Source organism: Ceraceosorus guamensis (genome assembly GCF_003144195.1).
Source record: "Ceraceosorus guamensis strain MCA 4658 unplaced genomic scaffold IE81scaffold_32, whole genome shotgun sequence".
In the NCBI taxonomy this organism is placed as follows: Eukaryota; Fungi; Basidiomycota; class Exobasidiomycetes; order Ceraceosorales; family Ceraceosoraceae; genus Ceraceosorus; species Ceraceosorus guamensis.
The window spans coordinates 225,851-245,009 of record NW_020290027.1 but is presented as its reverse complement, the minus strand read 5'-3'; the positions used below and the strand labels follow the sequence as shown (position 1 = coordinate 245,009).

Genomic DNA, 19,159 nt, shown 5'->3' with positions numbered 1-19,159 from the left:
GGGGGGGGGGAAGGAAATGCTTTCGCGATCCGATCAACAAGAGGCAGATCATCGCGAACGGCGCATCACTCGTTTTCCACAAACTCAGTGTGTCCAGTCTGCTTGGCATGCTCCGTAGCCTGCCTTTGGCCCTGCAGTGGTGTCTGGCACCGATTGCACTTCAGAGCAAATGTCGATGTATCGGTGTAGCTGATCGCCAATCGCCAGAGCGATGCTCTGTGTCAGCATCATCCAGCCCTCGACACGCTGGCATCCTAGCTTCAAGCCTACTTACTAGTGCCTTTTCTTCAGAACAGAGACGAGATCTTGCACCGCTTCGAGAACGACATCTTCGACGCCCACTGGTGGCACTGGGAATCTCAAAGTGCCAAATTCCAAGGGGGCATCCGGAGTGGGCAGTAGCGCTATAGCATCGTAATGGCTAGTGGCGATGGACAAAAGGCTTTAGACCGATTGGCGACGCGAAGCCTGACTCCGCACCGGCTCAGCGCGCCGTGCATGACCGTCTGTACTCACATGCCGCTGTACAACAACCACGCTCGCTCTTCGAAGCCCATGCCTTCTCCGAATCGGTGCACAACTCCACTCGCTACATCAGCAGCGTGCAGCTCGGTCTGAAAATGCTTTGATAGGATGGAAAGCTCCACGGCACCTCCCCACGTCTTTGGATCTAGCATCTTGGCAGCGTATACCGCTGGGTCGTGTCCCAAGATCACCTCTGGATATTCGTCCGGGGAAGACAGGACGACAGAGCTCACGACTGCAGATGGGGTAGAGCTCTTGCACTTTCAGCGAGCTGCCCAAATGATTGACCTATATGCGTCTAGGCCTTGTGGGACAGCGCAACGCTCCACGCGCGACTCACTCTGCCGAAGCTCTTTACAGACAGCAGCTCCAATGGTGCCCTTCACCAGCATGCTGACAGCATTGAACAGACAGCTATTGTCATCGTCCACAACTTTAAGCGTCAAAGCTTGTCCATCGAGCGGGACGTGAACCTCCCCATCAGCTACCTTGGCGCTCTTCTTTGCTGTCGGCGAACCGGTGTATGCCGATGATGAGAGCGGTGCCCGACTTGATTCCGCGCGTGGCGTCGTTGCCCCGCCAAATCTGGCAGAACTGGCCGGCGGCTTTGGCTTCAAGGCGGGTGGCGCTGCGGATGCTGGATTGCCGAAGGCTTGTGGCAAGGGCGTCGAAGGTGCAGCAGTGAACGATCTATCTGCGATAGGAGCCGCTGCGGCGGCGCTCTGGCTCGAGCTAGCCGACGACGTAGTGTCTGGGATCGTGTGGGCACTTCGGTTGGGCGTGGATGAGGTTGCAGGCTTGTACGACACTGTGAGCTGACTTCCGGCCGTCAAAGCAATGTCAGCATGGCTAAGCAGTGTGCCGGGTGAAAGGGTGGAAACGCTAAGCGGGCGTGGGGGATATCCAGTCCGGACTAGACGGCGAAGGAGTGTAGGCTGTACTTTTGTCAGGCAAACGCTGAAACGAGAGGAAGCGCGCAGATGGTGCACCTCACTCACGCTCTTGATCCCAAGCTGGGATTCCACAGCTTTCACTGATGCTTTTTTGCAAGTCTTGCAATGTTTTGACCTGTGCCAAGTGCAGTGTGGAGGTGCCTTGAGGATGCCTGGTGCAGCATCAACCAATGTTCGATCTCAGCGCTGGTTTCCCACACAAGCCAGACGGATTACCTACCTAATGCGTATCATGATGATGTGCAGACTAGGATGAGGCGTGCTTGCACTTTTTTTGAAACAAAGCGCTGGGTTGGATAGAGGCAAGGTGGAAGTGATTGACCAGCACTTTGCAAGTTGGATCGCGTGAGGTGGAGAAGTGGGGAGAAACATTCACGAGTCGTGAACGAGCGGCGCCGCGCGTCGCATGCGTGATGCAAATCCGCGCGAGTAGAATTTCACGTGATTGAGTAAGCGCTACGGAACAACAGTCAAGAGTCAAGTGCAACTCCGCGGAGCTGGACGATTTGACTCTGGCCGCCCGTGCTGCAGGCAGGCGCCTTGATCACGTTCAGACAAGGCAGCATGCAGCATCGCTCAATCATCCTTGGGCGCGTGGCTCGCGAGAACTCACGATTCGCAACTTGAGATCTCAGGTCAAGCGCATGCTCTAGCTCCAACGTCAGACCGAAACACGTGCCACACTCATCAGACCTTTGTGTATACTTTTGACTCCTCTACACGACAACAAACACGACTGTGGCAATCCTCAGTATCGCTTCTCTCCAGCGCGCACATCTGGAGCTCAACAGAGAGAGCGCGCACACCACTCGATCTCGCCATCAAGCCCGTACCGTCTAATATCTCATCCAGGCAGCCAAGCACAATTCGGATACGCCGAGATGGCTTCTGAAGCAGGTGACGTCGTACCATCGACGCCCATATCGGGTGCTATTCCAGCTCCGCAACCATCCGTAGCCTCCATCGTGCAGCCTCCAGCGGCTCCAACGGACGCAGCATCGCGTTTCAGAGGCGCATCCGTGGAGGATCTTCAACTTTCGCCAGCCGTTTGCGTCGATCTTCGAACGCCTTTGGGATCCGCACTTCGCATCGCTCACGATCACGATTATTCTCAACTTCCGGTGATGGATGGACGTAAACCTAAGGGATACTTGGATGTGAAGGAAGCTGTGCATCGGACGGGGACTGGTAAACTCAGCGCAGAAAGAAATGTATCGGAGGCTATGACGAGGTTCAGAGGAGAAAGCGCCGGAGGTACCTTTACCGTCATCACCCCCGACACTGGCTTGGCCGAGCTTGAAGGTGAGCCATGCGAGATGAGATGCGGGGTGCCAGCTGAAGAAGAGCGTCAGGTGGATGATGATCATGCTGCTGTTCCGTGAGACGCATGTATGCTCACCCACCACTTCACTTCTACGCACGCGCGCCCTGCTTTTCAGCTTTCCTCGACTCGAACCCTTTTGCGTTTGTGACAGACGTGGATCGTCAATTCGTCATCGGCATCGCCACGTCGGAAGATCTTTCGCGCTACATTGCTCGCAGAGGCCTGACGCCGGCTCCTTCGCGAGCTGCAGGGGACAAGTCGAATGCAGATGCGTCGATGGACGTTGATGGCAATCAGACGCCCACGGGTGATCAGACGAGTACAAGGGAAGGCGACACCGTGTCTGTGAAGGGTGCACAGGCCAGCGCAAGTCAAGAACAACCTCTTTCGAGGAGGGCAGAGGAGGAGAGGAGAAAAGATAGGACTTTGGGAGAGTTCTTGGGTATGCTCGACGGCTATGATCCACTGGTGAGCGTGTTTGTCAATCGGTTGAAGGCATCTCAAGAAGCGCCTGTCTTGACTGAACTCGCTTGCACCCTAGATCCCGGATGAGGTCACGGAGCACTACTTGTCCAAAGTAGGCTTCGAATGCGACGATCAGCGCCTGTAAGTCGGCCAAGCGCGCTTCCGTATAGCTAGACAATGCGCTGGGCTGACCCATTCTTTGCGCTCGTCCTCTCAGCAAACGCTTGCTGTCCCTAGCAGCCGAGAAGTTTGTCTCAGACATTGCGACGGATGCTTTTCAGTACGCTCGAATTCGCACCAATGCGGGTCCAGGACGTCAGCGAGCTGGCGCGAGCGGCGCAAGGGTGAGCCAATGCACTTCTCGTCGCGCTGTGCGGGGATACGTTGGGGCTGATATACACTTGCTTCGTTCTGCAACTGCATACGAAGGATCGAGCCCGTACTGTGCTGACCATGGACGATCTGAGCGCTGCTCTAGGAGAATACGGCATCAACGCTGGACGCTCCTTCTATCATTAGGCACCTTCCGGATGAGGCTCAACAAAGAAAATCTGCCAGTGTACCTCGAGACTCGAGGAGACGACCGTCGTTTGTCTTGCACGACATCACATGGCCTACACTCATTTCAGTAAACTCTCGCGAGCACCGCGACCTGCTTCCCCATTGTACAGCGATCTAGGCACCGCTTGCTCAACCTCAAGTTTGTGCTGTCCTTGTTGGTGTAGCCTAGAATAGCGCCAAAGGAGACCAGGGTCGATCACCACCCAAACGTCGCCATCAGACTTGATCGTGAGCGAATCACGAAACATCGCTGGCCATGCTCGTTGAAAGTGCGTTGCGAGGCACATCATGTACCGCCGACTGAGCAGGATAGATTCTGATACGAGTTTGAGGGCATGCGTGCGTGGACATGTTGTGTGACTGTCAGAGCAGCCCTCGCTCGACGAAAGAATGTTCTAGGGCGTGAGCTGGTGCGTCGACCGGACTTAGTAACGCGTCTCACCTCAGAGGGCGGACGTACGCGTGGAGGGACAACCAGCGTCACGTGCTTTTTCCTCAGAGTCACGAGTCGTGAGAGTGACGAAAGTGATGAGAGTCTGAGTGTGATGAGAGTCTTGAGTCTTGAGGGCCAAGCTTCGCTCATCTGTGTAGTGATCACCATCGTCATCCTCGAGACCAGGCGCAGTCGACTTTGACGCTCCGAACATCACGCTCATAAAGCACCAATTTCCCTCCTACGCGCGGAAACAAGTTTGCTGTCTTTTGCCATATCCATCATGTCGCTGTTTCGTTCCGCCACGCAGACTTTGGTGAGTGCCTGGCCGGCACTTGAAGGCCGAGTAAGATCTACAACCGATTGTGCGCTGGCTCACAATGCTCTCTTCGCTTCGTCTTGCTGCACAATACACAGCGTTCTCCTCTCATCCAACCTCTGCGCTCCTCCAGTCTAGCCGCTTACAGCTCCACTAGACTATTCCATCAAACAGCATCTCGTTTCGCACTCGCTCCTGCAGAGCGCAAAAAGATCGATGATGCCGTACACGCCCATCCCGTCGTCGTGTTCATGAAGGGAACGCCAGAGGTGCCTCAGTGCGGATTTTCTAGAGCGGTGGTTCAAATCTTGCAAGTGCAGGGCGTGAAACCTGAATGCTTGAAGTGAGTGGCGGGAGATCTGGATTTGGGTTCGGGTCGGAGCAAAAGCTTCTTCCAAAAGCGAATGAGAGAGATAGCGAATGAGAGAGATCATGCAACAGCTGCAGCACCCAATTGAAAAGAACGCATTCTGTCGTCGCAAAAGATCTGGAATACCTTTTGTGGCTGCATCGGACGCGATGGAGCTGCGCGGGTGTTCTTGGAGGTGATGGACATCTGCGACGAGAGATAGATGTCATCGGACGTATTCACCATGAGTCGCGCAACTGGAGTTAGACCAGCAGTCAAGAGGCCCAAATTTGATTTGACGGTCGAGACAGATCACTCGGCAGCTTTTTTGCTATTGATTGAGGCGCAGAGCGCTGAACCATATTTGCTTCAATTCCTTGTCGCCGCTACAGGACTTACAATGTGTTGGAGGACTCTGCATTGAGAGAAGGTATCAAAGACTACAGCGCATGGTAAGTGTCTTGGCGACATCTCAGCTCTAAGCCACGATGCTCACTCAAAGCCCGAACAACCCTTTCTCGCCCCTGGCAACTCTTGTTCCAGGCCCACCATCCCTCAACTTTTTGTTGCAGGAGATTTCCAAGGTGGCGCAGACTTGGCCCTGAGCAGTAAGTGTCACCCCTCCCGCACTGTCCATACTAGGCGCTCAGCACACTGCTGATGAGACCCTTTTTACGCTGACTATCAGTGCACACATCGGGAGAGTTGGAGGAGGTGCTCACAAAAGCTGGAGCTTTGATCGAGCCTGCGACGCCACCTGCAGGCACCACAGAGCAGAAGTAAGGCCAGACGAGACTTTGCACGATGCTGAGCGCACCTTTATAACGTCTGTGGACAGCCAGTTACGTTGCATGGCATCCGTTGCGCGACGTTGCTCTCCGCTCCCACGCAACGACCCAAGATTACCCAGATTCATGCTCGCTCACGCGCAACGCTAATCGGAATATAAGGGATTGTTCGTTGGCTCTGCAGCAGCGAGAGCAGTGGGAAAAAGTGATCACAGATCAACGACCAGTGATAGAAGACCAGGAAAGGGGTAAAAGGATGTCTGTGGGTGACGCTGAGTGAATGTGCCGGTCAAGTGTACTGTAGACTTCGCAGGTGGGGAAAGCGGGTGGCGAGATGTGACGCAGGCGTGCAAATCACAGAATTTGGCAACTAAAAGCGCGGCAAGTGGAAAGCGTGCATGGAGGGACGCATACACGGCAATCAGTCATCCCCGCCCTTGTCCACGGTTTCCTTGCCATGTCTGCCGCGCCAGATCCCGTCCGTATCGACTCGGCCATAGAGTTCAGTGCTCTGGTTTCTTCGCAGCCCGTCGTTCCACTCCTTGACGATCTCCTTGCTGTCCAGCATGACATTGATCTCTTGCGAATGGTACCAGCTTTGGGTATCTTGGTTGCCGCTCCCAATGATGGCCACCTGATCATCAAACTGTGCATACTTGACGTGGCAATTTCTCTGCTTTCGAACAGCATTCAAAGGCCTCGTCATGTCTTTGCCTGTATACCAATAGATCTCTAGATTGTCCTCGTCGCCCTTGCCTTCACGTCGCAGCTGACGATACAAGCGCGTCACGACTTGCTCGTTTGTCCCGCCTTGAAAAGGCATGCTTTCCGACTTGTCGTTGAAGCCCAACCCTAACCAAAGCTCCACTCGAACTCCTCGGCGGCATGCGTGCAGGATCGCGTGCTTGATAGGTGTGGCATTCAAGGTTGGCGATTGGATGAACACATGCCGCTTGGCATATCTGAAGCCAGCCAACCACGCGGCATCCTGCGCATTTCGAATGTCGTTGTGTCCAGGCGTACCGTGTGGTCTGCGATTGACCAGCGCCATTGGGACGGGAGCGTGCGGCTTGTGGAAGATAAAAGGGTTGAAGTCGATGACTTCACTTGCTGCAGCGCCTTCCGATCCTGAGACACTTCCTGGGCCGCTCTTAGAGGGGTCCACACCCGCCGCCTGAGACATGGCAGCGAGCTGCTCGGCAGTGATTTCGCCTTTAACTTGACTGAGATTTGCAAAATCCAACGACTTGGTGATGGCAGCAAGTCGTTCCTTGGCTGACACTCTGGAGGCGATGGAGGCAGTCCTTTTGAGCTTCTGACGGTACGCAAGCGTGCCGGGTGTACCTTCTTCATGGCCATCATTTGTTCCAGCTACTTTTGCGCTCTCGTCGTCGTCACCACCAGAGCTGGACGCCTGATGCGGTGACAGAGCATCCTCTGGAGGCGAAATCGGTTCAAGGCTATCGCCCTGTGCAAGACGCTGAGCTGTCGCACTGGAGCCAAAGTCGGAGCTTGGAGCATCAACATCGGCAATTTCGCCTTCGACTTTCTCAGAGCTCTGTTCTGTGTTGAAGGCTGGAGCACCATCCGCATGTGCTGGCTGACTAGTGTTGTCCAGGTTGAGCTCGTCGACGGTGCTTGGTTCTTCGGCGACCACCTTAGGTACGCTGATGCCGCGAGCTGCAGCATCTTTGGCTCCTCCACGTGCAGCGCGCGATCGGCGAGCGTCCTCTGCAACATTTCTGCTCGAGCTAGGGCCCAGCCCAAATGCGTCAAGAGCGCCTTCTGTCCACAAGTTCGGCTTAATGCCTTCCTTCTTCATCAAAGCCTCTACTACGTCTGCAAAGTGGCGTCGAGGTCCGAAAGATGGGCTTGCGGGCGGCGTGTGCCCGGTAGTGGTGGGAACTGCCTTTTCGGGACTGGAGGGCAAAGCAGGTGCACTCGCGGCAGTAGGTGTGCTGGGATTGCTGCTCCCAAAGTTTGGAAGGTTCAAATGTCCAAAGCGCTCCCTTAGGACTTTTTGCGCCCAGAGCTGCCCAGCACGCCGAGCGTCCTCCACGTTTGCTTCACCGCTCGGAGCTGAAGTATGCTGCTCAGCGGCACCTCCTGCAGGGTGTGCATCCCCGCTGTTCGGTCCCGCATGAGGCGTGGCAGCCTGTCCACTCTGCTCCCTGCGGGACTGCATCACGACATCGATGACTTCGGCGAAGCTTCGACGTCGAGGAGGGCCAAAGGTAGGACTGGATACCTCCTCTGTCTCTTGATCCTCCTCGAGGAGTCGGGCTCGAGCCGCCTGTGCCATCTCCTTCAACTGTGTCGTGCTGATAGCAGGCAAACTGGAGAATTTGCCGCCAGCAAACGCATTTTGACTGGGTTCCCTCGGCGCAGGCGAGCCGAGACAAGGCAAAGGCGGACGCAAAGCATTGCCCCAAGAAATCAGAGCGTGATCGTACACCGAATTGACAACATCGCCTTCCAATCTGGTGCAGGCTTCAATGTTTGGTCGATCCTGGATGTTGTTGCTATTGATCAGAGCAACAAGACGGTCAACAAGAAGGAGCTTGGCGTGGAATGTACCCATAAGGGGGCGATGGTAATTGCTACGGGGTTTAGGGCGAGGGTGCTTCAGTCATGTGCGGAGCGCAGCTGCGATCCGGCGGTATTCCTTCACTCACAGTACTTCGATATGGATATTAGGGACTTGATCTTCCTCTGGCAAACCGTTCTCCTTCCACATCCCAGGAGGAACGGGCTTGCGTAGACGGAACAAGTCTGCAAGCGTTCTGGGTCCTCTGTCCCACATGATCTTTACGATGATCCGCTCTTCAATCGTTGGCTTGGGGAGAGCTTCAGCGTCTTTCCCTTCAGCCTTTGCAGCCTGAACACGCCTCTCGCCATGTCTCTTGTCGAGCTCTATGAGCGCTTCAGAGATTCGATTCACGTTCTTTCCGCCCTGCCAGTAATTGGTGAGAAGAACAACCTCACGTCGAGCTGCGACGATGCAATCGTAGTAGTGTCCAATGATGTCTGGGCCTGTGCTGAAGATGCTAAAGGGCACAATACCGGTCGTCGCCAGGAGTGGAGGGGAGACGACTCCCGACATTGGGTGACGTGGCAGGGGCAAGAGGCAGTCTGCCAGCATCTACGAGCGCGAAATGAACCACACAGAGGTAAGTTTGGGGTGAGTGTATGCACATGACGACGCACGCTTCTGCTTACCATCAAGTACAGTCTACCAGGACCGCCCTCCGCTTCCGACTTGTACCCGTACTTGTCTCTGATCTTTTGCAGCTCGTCCTCCTCAGGCTCGACGTTGCACGCATGCACGGCTCCCTTGTGCCAGTTCCATCCTTTGCTTCTCCCTTCTTCAAGCTGCTCTTTGATCTTAAACCTCAGCAAGCCTCTGCGAGCTGCAGTCGGCGGCGGAAACAATCTCTTCTCTGCTATCCTGGGTGCGAGCTTCGGATCAGCAGCCACTGCCGAGGTAATTGTGGCATGCTGCAAAGCTGGCTCTGAGGAGGAAGCGACACCTTCCTTTTCGGCCTTCTCCCGCGTCGCTTTCGTAGCTGGAGGAGTAAAGATCGTAGATTTGGCCGCCATGTTTGAGTGATGTCGCTACTCTTGAGGAAAGCTGTTACCAAAGGTGGATGCAGGAGCGATCCTCTCTATCCGCGTTGCGAGGCAAGCGAGTGATTATGTTGATGATCAGGAGCGCTGCGCTGGGGCAGGACGTGTTCACTCGCTGATTCTCTCTGCGCGGGCGGTGAGTCGTAGGAGAGAGTGGTGGCCGCGTTGATTGTGAAGAGCATGCATGCAAATGTAGAGAGAAACTAAGTTGCTTCGTCGTGATGAATCACTTTGCGCAAGGTCGAGGCGTGATCTTCGAGGAGGGCGTGAGGGGGCAGGAAGAGGTCAAGAGGCTTGGCACACGGATGTACTGGATACCTGCTTTGCATCCGACGAACGCTTTGAGACGAGCTGCGCTTGCGTACATACAGCATGCGCTCGGTATTGGTGTGTCGTGCCTACCGCTAGCGCAGACTGTGAGCGCCCGGTCACCGCAATGTGAAGGGAGAGGTACAGGCTCGGTACAGGATGAGGTGCACACACAGTACATCGGGAGCTACACTAGCGGTGTGTAGAGGCGCGGCGGGCCCCCGAACACTCGTGACTCACGATCACCCACGCGCGGCAGCACCACGCGTTCTCCAGTGTACGGTGTGCAGTCGTGAGTTACGCGGTAGTGCGAACAAGCAAGCCACACAATCAGATGGATGGAGGACTTCGTCGAGTGCCGGTCGCGGTTAATTCCAAACACAGCATATGCAGCAGCTGCTACTCAAACTCACATCTGCGCCTATAGCTCGATCACGATCACGGCTGCTCTGCTCAATCGCCTCTTCGACGTCACTCTGCTGCAACGGCTGCCGGGGCCCGGCAGGGCACATGTGTATGCGGCGCTGCACCTTTGGGTTGTGTGGCAGTGTACCGTATATACTTGTACCTACTGTATACTAATTATTTATATGCACCACTTTACCGCGCGCGGCTACGCGAGAGCGTGTCATTCAGGCAAAGCTTTGCTTGGACACGACAGCGCATCACCAGTCCCACTAAAAGACTGCAGTCTGTGAGTCACGAGCGATTTTTCAAGCCGAATCCGGTCATCAGCTAAAGGAGCAAACCCTGCAAGTAGACGCCGAAAGGGGCTCTCGCTGCTGCTGCTCAAAGTACGATCGGCACAGCCGTCGACATCCTTGTCATCAAGTCGACCTGCGCAAGCTGCCTCCTGTCGTCGCCAGCACTCCTCTCGAGCGAGTTCAAAAATTCGTGACTGGCAATCGTGGGCCGTGATCAGGGATGCGCACCGTTGCGTCAAGCTGTGCCGTCAGGGTTACAGTCACGTGACTCTCTCCAAACAAAACTCGATGCTTGGTCTACCTTTACACGCTAGTAAGGGAGACGTAGGTTTTCTCCGTGCACCAAGCGCCCCCCCCCACCCCCCCTCAGGGCTTTCCAACCATCATTGCCTTGTCGCGCGACCGCCAATACAATGCAGTCCTGTGCTATTCGCAGACAGGGCAAAGGACCAACGGTAAAACGCGGCATCAGCGCCATCTGTCTTTGCTCTTCGAGCTTGACAGCCCGACCGCATCTTCAGCCTTGGATGTAATAAGATCGTCTGTGCGCCAGGAGTCGACGGCATCAGCTCTACCCATGGCGCGTGAAGACCATGGATGCTGAGGACGGAAATTGTGTCGGCGTCTCGAAGCGGCTGGCTTGGTCGAAGATCTCGCATCAGCATCGGTAGCAGCAGTCGAGCGCAGCGCAGGTGGTCTGTATCGCATGTTATTGGTGGTGCTGTCCAAACCTAAAGTGCTGGAAGGAATTGACGTTTGCGTTTCGCCTGCCTGCTGACTTTCTCCGTCCCCGCTTGCCTCTTTGGAAGGCTGTCTCTTCGTCTATCCTTCCTTGGCAAAAGTCTCGTGCGTCTGAACGGTGGGCGTCGCGCTGCGTCCGATCCAGACCTTTCCATCTTCTGCCGTAAACTTCTTGCCGTTGTCCAAAAACACTCGAACCGGGTGGTTACCCTTGTTGCGCGCGCCGTATGGATTGATCACTCTACCTCTCGCGTCCTCGAAGCGGATGTGAGCCTGCAGGGACTGAACGGGATGCTTGTCCGTTGGAGCAGGTTGGTGCCAAGTGCGCACCACTTGGGCTCGCTTAGCTGTCTCGAGAATCGGCTGAGTTTTGGTCAGGTCATGAACAGCATGCGCGATTGTGTTGCGATGGTAATGATACTTGTCTTCGGCGACAGGACCCCAGTCCCACAAGAGGCTTTTCACTGCTTCCAATCGACGTTCCAGCCTTCTTGGCTGGTCATCTTTACGCCAACTTGACGCATCGCTTCGACTCTTGGGCTGTTGGCTAGAAGGCGAAGCTTCTGACGGTCTTCGCCATGAGCTGGCATCACTTCTAGCTGACGGAGATGGTGTAGAAGAGCGTCCGCGCCAGCCGGACGCTCCCAAGGTTTGCGCGGTTGTCCCCGAGCCAGAGCTACCGACTTCAGCGTCCCAATCTTTTCGCCATCCCCTTGCTGTGTCCCTCTCCGTGCGCGAGTCGGAGATTCCCGCTTGAGCATGTTCAGCTTTTCTCCACCGCTCCGCTGTTCCCGCTTCGGTGGCTCCTGGGTTCGCTAGATTGCTGTGATGCAGATCGTTGGGAGTTCTACGGCTTGGGCCCGCCATTTTTGGACGACCTGTGGGCGCATCACCCACTCTCTCTTCCATAGGGTGCGGGTTTCTGCCAAGCCAAACTCTGCCGTATTGGTCTACAAGACGCGAACCCGACGAGAGGTAAATGATGTGGGTGTCAGGCTGAGCATCGGCCTTTGGGTTGATGATCGGGTTGCCTTCAGCATCGAACGCCTTGATTCGGGCACGTATGGGTTTGCCTACTCGATGAGGCTCCGCCTCGAAGCCCCTCACGACTTCTGCGCTTGCCATTTCGGGAAGACCAGTTTCGCGATAGTGAGCGATCGCGTTGAGCAGTTGGCTTCGATGTAGCCCATGTTCTTCGCCTGCCAGCGAGGCAGGATACTTTACTTCGATCGGTTGTCGCTTTTCGATCGCAGCAGCCTCCTGGGTATTGTCCAAGCCACTCGGGAGACTAATTTGCCCCAACACTCTCTTATTCAGTGTCGAGGTCAGCATTGCACGTGATGCTGCGAGCGAGACAGCGATTGAACGCTTGTGGAGCTGCACATTGTCCGCGTCAGGACAGCGTCAGTCAGTGTGTGGCCACTTGGGGCCGCTTGAAAGAACAATCGCACCTTCGCACAGCAGTGATCAACTCACAGTTCCAGCAGCTCGCTGCTCGAGACGTGCCGGTGATCTTGCATCTTGTCTTTCCTCGCCATGGGATGCGCCCTCACTCCCTGACCCTTCTGGTGTTGCACGAGCGAGGGGTTCTCGAGGTCCCTTCCTGAACAGTGTCTTGCGTCGCAGCGCGAGCTCCTTCCTGATCGGTTGCAGCTTCTTGCTAGTCTTGGCAATCGACCTGGTCATGGCTATCCTGCCAGACGAGCGCTCCATACCCTCGCCCGATACGCGAGCGGCGATGGCAGGATGAGCATGACCGTGCCTTAGCTGCGCAATGTAGGGTTCGACTCTCCCTTGAATAAGCTCCGTTGGCGGCCGATCCTTTTCAGGTACTGGAGTGAAATGAGAAGGGACCTTGCCAGTCCCAGTGACCAGTGCGTTCCGACGACTGGACTGCCATGGCTGAAATTTGACGCCCTCTGCCAAAGGAATCGCGTAGCTGTGATGCTCGCCTTTTTTTCGTGGAAATGCCCAATGACTTTGAAGCCTTCGTGTATTTGTATCAAATGCCCTGCCCACAGCGTACCATTCACCGCTATCCTTGACGTCCTCCCGGAAAGCTCTGTAGACGGTGAATTGGTGCATGTTTGGTTCGTGAGCACCTGCGTGCGCTGCTGCGCTTTTCGCAAGCGCCTCGCGCGTCATTGGGTCCTTAATGACTGAAGGTATGACGACTATCAATTTGTGCTGCATGGAAGGAGCTTACAGTGTCAGTCGGCGGTTTGGTGGTGTTCGGTCATGCTACCCACTCGTCCGTGCGGAAGGTCCATCTCGAGCTATTCAGCGGGGCTTGTTTACGTCAGCGGGCGAAAGCTGAGCCCTCGGCCTCCGCTGGGAAATGTTCTTACCACGTGTGAAGACGTTTGATGCTGCGTCAGACCTTCAACAGATGGCCCGGCGCCAGCGGCATGGGTGAGAGCTTTGAGAGGAGCCTCGCTACCAGCTCGACGATATCTGGTGCAGCCAAGAGTGGGATATGTTCGCACAGCTGAGTGGCTGCGAATGTCAAGGCACACGGCAAAGTATCGGAACACTTACAAAGTTGTGGTGAAGTCGTGTGCAAGGAGATGACGACGAGCAAGGTTGCCACCGGTGCCAGATCCTTGTTGACGCGTTTGCGTCTGCAAAGGTGCTGCTGTCAAAGGTTTCACCTGCGGCGTACGAAGCCTCCCACTCCGCTGCGCAAGAAGCCTACGAATGGGACGCAGCTTTGGGCTCGACTTGGAGATGGATTGGCGCACAGCTTTCTGTCCCCCAATCTTCGGCTTCGCGCGGATCTCTTGCTGTGGACTAGCCAGCGTTCCTTCCGCTTTAAGCGACTGCTTCCGAGCAATGATGGGAAGGGCAAGCTCGCTTTGAGGTGGTACTGGACGACGCTGCTCTGCCGGAACTGGCTTCCAGTGCTTGGGGACTTTACCATTGCCAATGACTCTGACCTTTTTGGGCCGTTGCGTCGTATGCACGTCACCTTTTGCCAAAAATATCGGATGCCCGTTTGCTAAGTGCGCCGGTCGGTGGAATGCCCAGGGACTTGGCAACCTGTTGCCGTCCCCGTCGTACGCCACCCCCATTGCGTACCAGTTGCCCGAACCAGCCGGCGCTTCTTGAAAACTTTTCGCAAACGACCACTGCCGCATTCTGGGCTCATGAACGGCGGCGTACTCGTTTGCGCTATGCTCTAGCGTTGCCCGATTGCTCGCGTTCATGGGCTTCGCGGCGTGGAAAAGAACCTGAACTTTCTGGGAGGCAGAGTCGTGTGAGAACATGCGTGCTACCAGATCTAGCATGTACAGGGCCAAAAGTCTTACTTTGGTTTCTGACGCAGCAGCACTGCTCGACTGTCATTCGATCTCACGCGCTTGAGTCAGACTGCTTTGCCAGCCTCAGAGGGTCCGTCGCGGTGGTACTCACCGCATGCGCAGCAGCAGAGGCACTCGGTACAATGATCTCTTCAGCTATGTTCATCGGCGCCAGGCGTCTATCCCTGGTATGTTTCATTCAATCACAGAGTACGGTGAGCTCTACTCGAGGTGCACGATATGGCTCACCCAAGCTCACAAACTGGCCGTGTTTGTTGTAGTGGCCATCGATGACCGCCGGTCGATGCGCGATGAGCCCGAAGCTGCATACGGCCCAGCACCTTGAACTTCGTCGCTGGAAGTGGGGTTCTGAGTCGTCGAGGCTGCATGACTGGTAGAAGCTTGCGCTCGCGTCCTGCTAGCCCGTCGCTGATTTCTCCGCCGGTCATGGAGTTGTTTTCGAATAGAGCGTATGCCTGAGCTGGAACTATTTTTCCATTTGGCTGGTCTGCTACTGGCCTATGCGGATTTGTCGACGCTTGGTAGGAGCGCGGGATGCTGATCAGCTCCGACTTTGGGAGTGAAGCCGCCCGGCTTGATGGACTGAGGTTGGCGCTCATGCTCTGGCACCACTTGCCAGTCCGGAGAGATGTTGCCCGTGCCAATGAGGAGCTCTTGTGGGTTGCCAGACTTGCGCGTGACATTCTTCCGAGACACCATGGAAGCGCCACGCTGCATTGGGACGACATAGAGATCTCTTGCTTTCTGCCTCCCTTCGCTGACGTGCGAAACCTCGGCTCGCCAAAGCGGAGGCAAAGCCTTGGTGTGCCTATCGTACGCGTACCCAACGACGTAGTGGACCGGCTGATCTTTCCATTGACGAAAGCCAGCCTTGACAGTGAATTGAGCCATGTCCTTCTGATGTACTTTGTGAAACTTCTGAACGCTGTGCTCAATGGCAGCCTTGTGATCAGGCGCCAATGCGCGCATGTCGGAGAACAGCACTTTGACTGGTCTTTCGATGCCCTGCGAGGAGCAATGGACCAAAGCACGTCAACCAGGAAGGAGAGCGCCATCATCGTGCTGGCTTCACCTACCTCTGCATCAAGATAGCGCTCCTTTAGAAGAGAGTGGCTGCCCTGCGCGATTCGCAGTGGAGAATGATCAGCGCGATCGTAGCAAGATAAGCCGAAGCTGACCTCACAGATGAGGCTGCTGTTGCTCTAGCGCACGCACTGGCCCCTGCCAGCAGCGCCAGGAAGGCGGTTCCAAGCATGTTGAGCGGCGAGCTTGTTTCGAAATCGAGCGTTGGAGCAGATCTTGCGCAAGAGCGAAATGCACACTTGCTGAGAGTGAAGCGCTCCACTTGCGAGGCCAGCTCGTGAGGAAGCGCGCAAAGGAGACGAAGAGTGAATGGCAGCAAGACGAGCGACAGGCGCTACTTTCGAATCGCAGATCTTTTCAACCTTTGAAATGTGACCTGCTCTCGCCACAGCTTCGAATATACTTGACCAAGCCTTTCAAGTGGCGAACCACAACCCTCGATTTTGTCTCAGGGATCGAAGTAGATGTGAACTGCCCATGCGCCACTAGAAAGGCGGTGGCAAAGCCTGAGCGTGGCGTCGCACGTAAGAGCGACAAAAACGCAAGTGAGCATATACTGGCCTACTCGCCACCAAGACCGAGACCAGATGATGAAGACGTAAGATCGACGCGACGCCAAGGTGATCTGACTGTTGTTCCCGATACCGTACAGTGGCCTTCACGCCGCCAAGGCTGTGCAAAATGCGCAACGGTGAAGTCTTGCCTCGATGACCGTGGCCGAACGAAAGCGCCAAGTGACATGAGTGGCAACAACCTAACACTCTGACTATCCGCTGCCGCGTCAGGACTGCTGGCTCCTTGGCGCCCTTATGCGTGCTGGGTGAGCGTCAGCGGACATGTGATCTTGACATTTGCAATCATGTTGACAGCTGGCGGCACGTACGCCCCAGCACGCCATACAATGATGTCTATGTATAGTCATGCTGTGGCTAGCGCACGCTCTTCCCAGCTGCGGCCTACGAGGACATGCAAGTTAGCTTGCCTTCTTGCACAGATCAGGCAGCCTGCCTCGTCGCAGTCGCTGTCGCCGTCGCAGTCGCAGTCGCAATGCGATTCACTTTGACTGTCGAGAAGGTTTGCGTGCTCTCATACAGGTGCCGCTTGATATGTGTTGACATGAGCGCAATGTCTCTCCATACTCCGTTGGCGTTTCTGCTGTGTATTCACTGCGCCCGTGCCGTCGACATTCACTCATTCTGCGCTTTTCATGGATGGACGAGTGGGCGAAGATGTTGGGCGTGCAAGGACACTCAAAGATGATCATCAGCAGAGTGCGAGTGCGAGTCGTAATCGTCAGCAGCAGCAGTCTGATCATGAGTCCGAGTCCAGCAGAGCGAAGCACACGCGCGAAGCAATAATAATCACGGATCACGAATGATGCGCTCCGCGCACTCCGCGAAGCAAAAAGTCGCGTTAATTTACGCGCCAAGGTGTTGATCTCGACGCGTTGAAACAACTCAGCGAGCGCCGCGTCGCGTCGCGTTCATTCTTCTCCAAGGAAGGATCTTGATGCCGAGTCAAGATGAGTGGATGTTGGTTGACCAGGACGCGTGCAAGCGCAGCAAAAGCAGCAGCAGCAGGAAGACAACACAGATGACTGCCTGTTGGCGCATCGGAGCCGCCCGACATTTTCATTCCTGAACAACATCATGGTTTCCACCACCTTGGCTTCCTCCTCCTTGAGGTCTGCTCCTCGTCCGACACCCACCCATTCGCGATACCTCGCGTCCATACGCGTGCCGCCTCACTGCACGATCCTACGCCGCCGCTCACCTTGTCATCTCTGCAGCATTGCCAATCGAGGTGATGGTGACCAAGACGAGCCGAAAGCGTGCTCGCACAGAGCTCGGAGCTTCCCAATCTTCCGACTCGGGTATTGCCTCCCTTCCCCATTCCCAATCCGACTCGCTCCTGACTCTCGACTCCCAGCCAGACCCTTCTTCATCCTCCGCACCTGCTTCCCACGTGCCCAGCATCTCTTACGACCGACCTCAGCTCGATACGTACACTTGGAGATCGCCTTTGCCTAGAAGATGCAAGGAGGAACCTTGTGTGCTCGGAGTGGATGAGGCTGGCAGGGGCCCCGTCTTGGGTCCGCTAGTCTACGGCATCGCGTACTGCCCCTTGGCTTTCCACGATTTGCAGCATGGTGGCCTGAAGGACGTGGGCTTTGCGGGTGAGCGATGCACAAATTTGCTCCGAGACGCTTGATGAGGCGCTCAAAACCATGACCCGCTCGCAGACTCGAAAGCGTTGACGGCGGAGCGCAGGGACGCCCTTTTGAACTCTTTGCAAGCTTTTCCGGATACGCTCGGTTGGGCCGTCAGGAGCATGTCGCCGCAGGACATCAGTTCGGGCATGCTGCGGAGGAGGCCTGTCAATCTCAACGCTCAGAGTCTTGCTGCTACGATGGAACTCATTCAGGGCACGCTCGATGCAGGAGTTAATGTGGTACACGTGAGTGGCTGAGCTGTCGCTCTTATCGAGCGATGAGAGTCCTTTGGGCTCACCCTCGCATCGCATACATGCACCAGGTCTACGTCGATACGGTGGGAGATCCCAAGTCATATCAACGACAGCTATCTTCTGCCTTTCCCAAACACATCCAATGGACCGTGACTTCGAAAGCAGACGCACTCTTCGAGATCGTGGGTGCAGCATCGATCGCTGCAAAAGTGACGCGAGACGCCGCTTTGGACGCCTGGCTTTACGCCGAGAAAGGCATGAACGTGCGCGAGCCTTCTCGTCAAGCCACAGAGTCTCGCGAGAAATGTCTGCGCAATCATTGGGAGACGGGAAGCGGGTATCCTGGTGATCCAAAGACTGTCGCTTTCCTAAACAGGACGATGGATCCGGTCTTTGGATATCCCGGAATTGTACGTTTTAGCTGGGCGACGGTCAAGACGTTGATGGAGGACAAGGTGCCGTTGAAGCGCAACAGGAATGGAGAAGCTGCCACAAATTCTGACACAGGCAGAGAGAGTTCATTCGACACCTGCACCATCAGACCCGCTGCCGGATGCAGAAGAGCATACACCATCAAATGGAACGACGAACCTCTGACCATCAACAAATTTTTCAGCGCGAAACCCAAAGCTGTCGCCGTCTCAGGTGCGAGCAGAGCTGCACAGAACATCGCGGCTGGCGACGAGGCGGACAAGGTCAGATCGAAGCTCGCGAGGGAGCTGGGTCTGCAGAGCGTCGGTGAGCTCTGAGAGGGTTCGTGTTGCCGTGGTGAGAAGATCGCACCATTGCCGTCATCTATTCCACGGTGCTCCTTTATGTTGGGGCGCGATCGCCTCGAAGACCAAGGTTGCGCATCGAGCATCCATTGACCTCAGCCATGCACTTCTCAAGTGGGGCCGCGCCGTGGTAAGACTACGTCTGCTTGTTGTCCGAAAGGCCTCGAGGTACTCGAGATCGCAACGCGAAGGTGGAGCGATGCTGATAGGAAGGTGCAATGGCTGCTCTTGAATCAACAGCCAGAAAGCCCCTCAAATAAAGAAACGTCAACTTTGCGGGGTGATGGAGGGAGGGGGTCTATATCTGCAGAGAATCGTTGCAGTCTGGACTCAAACGTCTGCGATCAGGATCATGCATCAAACAATTTATGGCCTGACGCGTTGCCATTCAATCTCGACTGGTGACTTTTGCACGA

The 19,159-nt window shown here is 55.7% G+C and overlaps 8 protein-coding genes across 8 annotated transcripts; 4 read left to right on the top strand and 4 right to left on the bottom strand.

The window, feature by feature from the left end:
• Nucleotides 1-65: 65 nt before the first annotated feature.
• IE81DRAFT_341576 (hypothetical protein) lies at nucleotides 66-1,828 on the bottom strand (the record flags this gene model as incomplete). Its single annotated transcript, XM_025515661.1, has 6 exons — nucleotides 1,699-1,828; nucleotides 1,524-1,630; nucleotides 866-1,438; nucleotides 517-760; nucleotides 275-421; nucleotides 66-189 (listed from the first exon to the last, which is right to left on the bottom strand). The coding sequence occupies exons 1-6, from the start codon at nucleotides 1,710-1,712 to the stop codon at nucleotides 66-68; spliced, it is 1,209 nt and encodes a 402-aa protein (XP_025369423.1). The 5' UTR covers nucleotides 1,713-1,828.
• A 531-nt stretch (nucleotides 1,829-2,359) lies between these two features.
• IE81DRAFT_290586 (hypothetical protein) lies at nucleotides 2,360-3,786 on the top strand (the record flags this gene model as incomplete). The annotated part of the gene is made up of 5 exons (XM_025511858.1): nucleotides 2,360-2,780; nucleotides 2,918-3,270; nucleotides 3,344-3,408; nucleotides 3,485-3,650; nucleotides 3,697-3,786. 5 exons carry the CDS (start codon nucleotides 2,360-2,362, stop codon nucleotides 3,784-3,786), a joined length of 1,095 nt encoding a protein of 364 aa, XP_025369422.1.
• Nucleotides 3,787-4,412: 626 nt separating this feature from the next.
• Nucleotides 4,413-5,894, top strand: IE81DRAFT_323750 (glutaredoxin). Its single transcript, XM_025514040.1, has 5 exons — nucleotides 4,413-4,577; nucleotides 4,679-4,923; nucleotides 5,322-5,381; nucleotides 5,473-5,537; nucleotides 5,618-5,894. The coding sequence occupies exons 1-5, from the start codon at nucleotides 4,545-4,547 to the stop codon at nucleotides 5,710-5,712; spliced, it is 498 nt and encodes a 165-aa protein (XP_025369421.1). The 5' UTR covers nucleotides 4,413-4,544; the 3' UTR covers nucleotides 5,713-5,894.
• Nucleotides 5,895-5,991: 97 nt separating this feature from the next.
• Nucleotides 5,992-9,596, bottom strand: IE81DRAFT_142382 (hypothetical protein). Its single transcript, XM_025510364.1, has 3 exons — nucleotides 8,925-9,596; nucleotides 8,393-8,859; nucleotides 5,992-8,317 (listed from the first exon to the last, which is right to left on the bottom strand). The coding sequence occupies exons 1-3, from the start codon at nucleotides 9,315-9,317 to the stop codon at nucleotides 6,139-6,141; spliced, it is 3,039 nt and encodes a 1,012-aa protein (XP_025369420.1). The 5' UTR covers nucleotides 9,318-9,596; the 3' UTR covers nucleotides 5,992-6,138.
• A 1,402-nt stretch (nucleotides 9,597-10,998) lies between these two features.
• On the bottom strand, nucleotides 10,999-12,513 carry IE81DRAFT_142248 (hypothetical protein). The gene has a single exon (XM_025510362.1). It carries the CDS (start codon nucleotides 12,428-12,430, stop codon nucleotides 11,180-11,182), a length of 1,251 nt encoding a protein of 416 aa, XP_025369419.1. The 5' UTR covers nucleotides 12,431-12,513; the 3' UTR covers nucleotides 10,999-11,179.
• IE81DRAFT_142272 (hypothetical protein) lies at nucleotides 12,388-14,800 on the bottom strand. Its single transcript, XM_025510363.1, has 7 exons — nucleotides 14,657-14,800; nucleotides 14,510-14,582; nucleotides 13,637-14,436; nucleotides 13,447-13,552; nucleotides 13,348-13,374; nucleotides 12,550-13,285; nucleotides 12,388-12,475 (listed from the first exon to the last, which is right to left on the bottom strand). The coding sequence occupies exons 1-6, from the start codon at nucleotides 14,683-14,685 to the stop codon at nucleotides 12,566-12,568; spliced, it is 1,755 nt and encodes a 584-aa protein (XP_025369418.1). The 5' UTR covers nucleotides 14,686-14,800; the 3' UTR covers nucleotides 12,388-12,475; nucleotides 12,550-12,565.
• A 1,554-nt stretch (nucleotides 14,801-16,354) lies between these two features.
• IE81DRAFT_142231 (hypothetical protein) lies at nucleotides 16,355-16,794 on the top strand. The gene has a single exon (XM_025510361.1). The coding sequence runs from the start codon at nucleotides 16,468-16,470 to the stop codon at nucleotides 16,759-16,761; it is 294 nt and encodes a 97-aa protein (XP_025369417.1). The 5' UTR covers nucleotides 16,355-16,467; the 3' UTR covers nucleotides 16,762-16,794.
• A 329-nt stretch (nucleotides 16,795-17,123) lies between these two features.
• Nucleotides 17,124-19,115, top strand: IE81DRAFT_323746 (ribonuclease H-like protein). The gene is made up of 3 exons (XM_025514039.1): nucleotides 17,124-17,677; nucleotides 17,744-17,958; nucleotides 18,036-19,115. Exons 1-3 carry the CDS (start codon nucleotides 17,308-17,310, stop codon nucleotides 18,714-18,716), a joined length of 1,266 nt encoding a protein of 421 aa, XP_025369416.1. The 5' UTR covers nucleotides 17,124-17,307; the 3' UTR covers nucleotides 18,717-19,115.
• The last annotated feature ends 44 nt before the right edge of the window (nucleotides 19,116-19,159 follow it).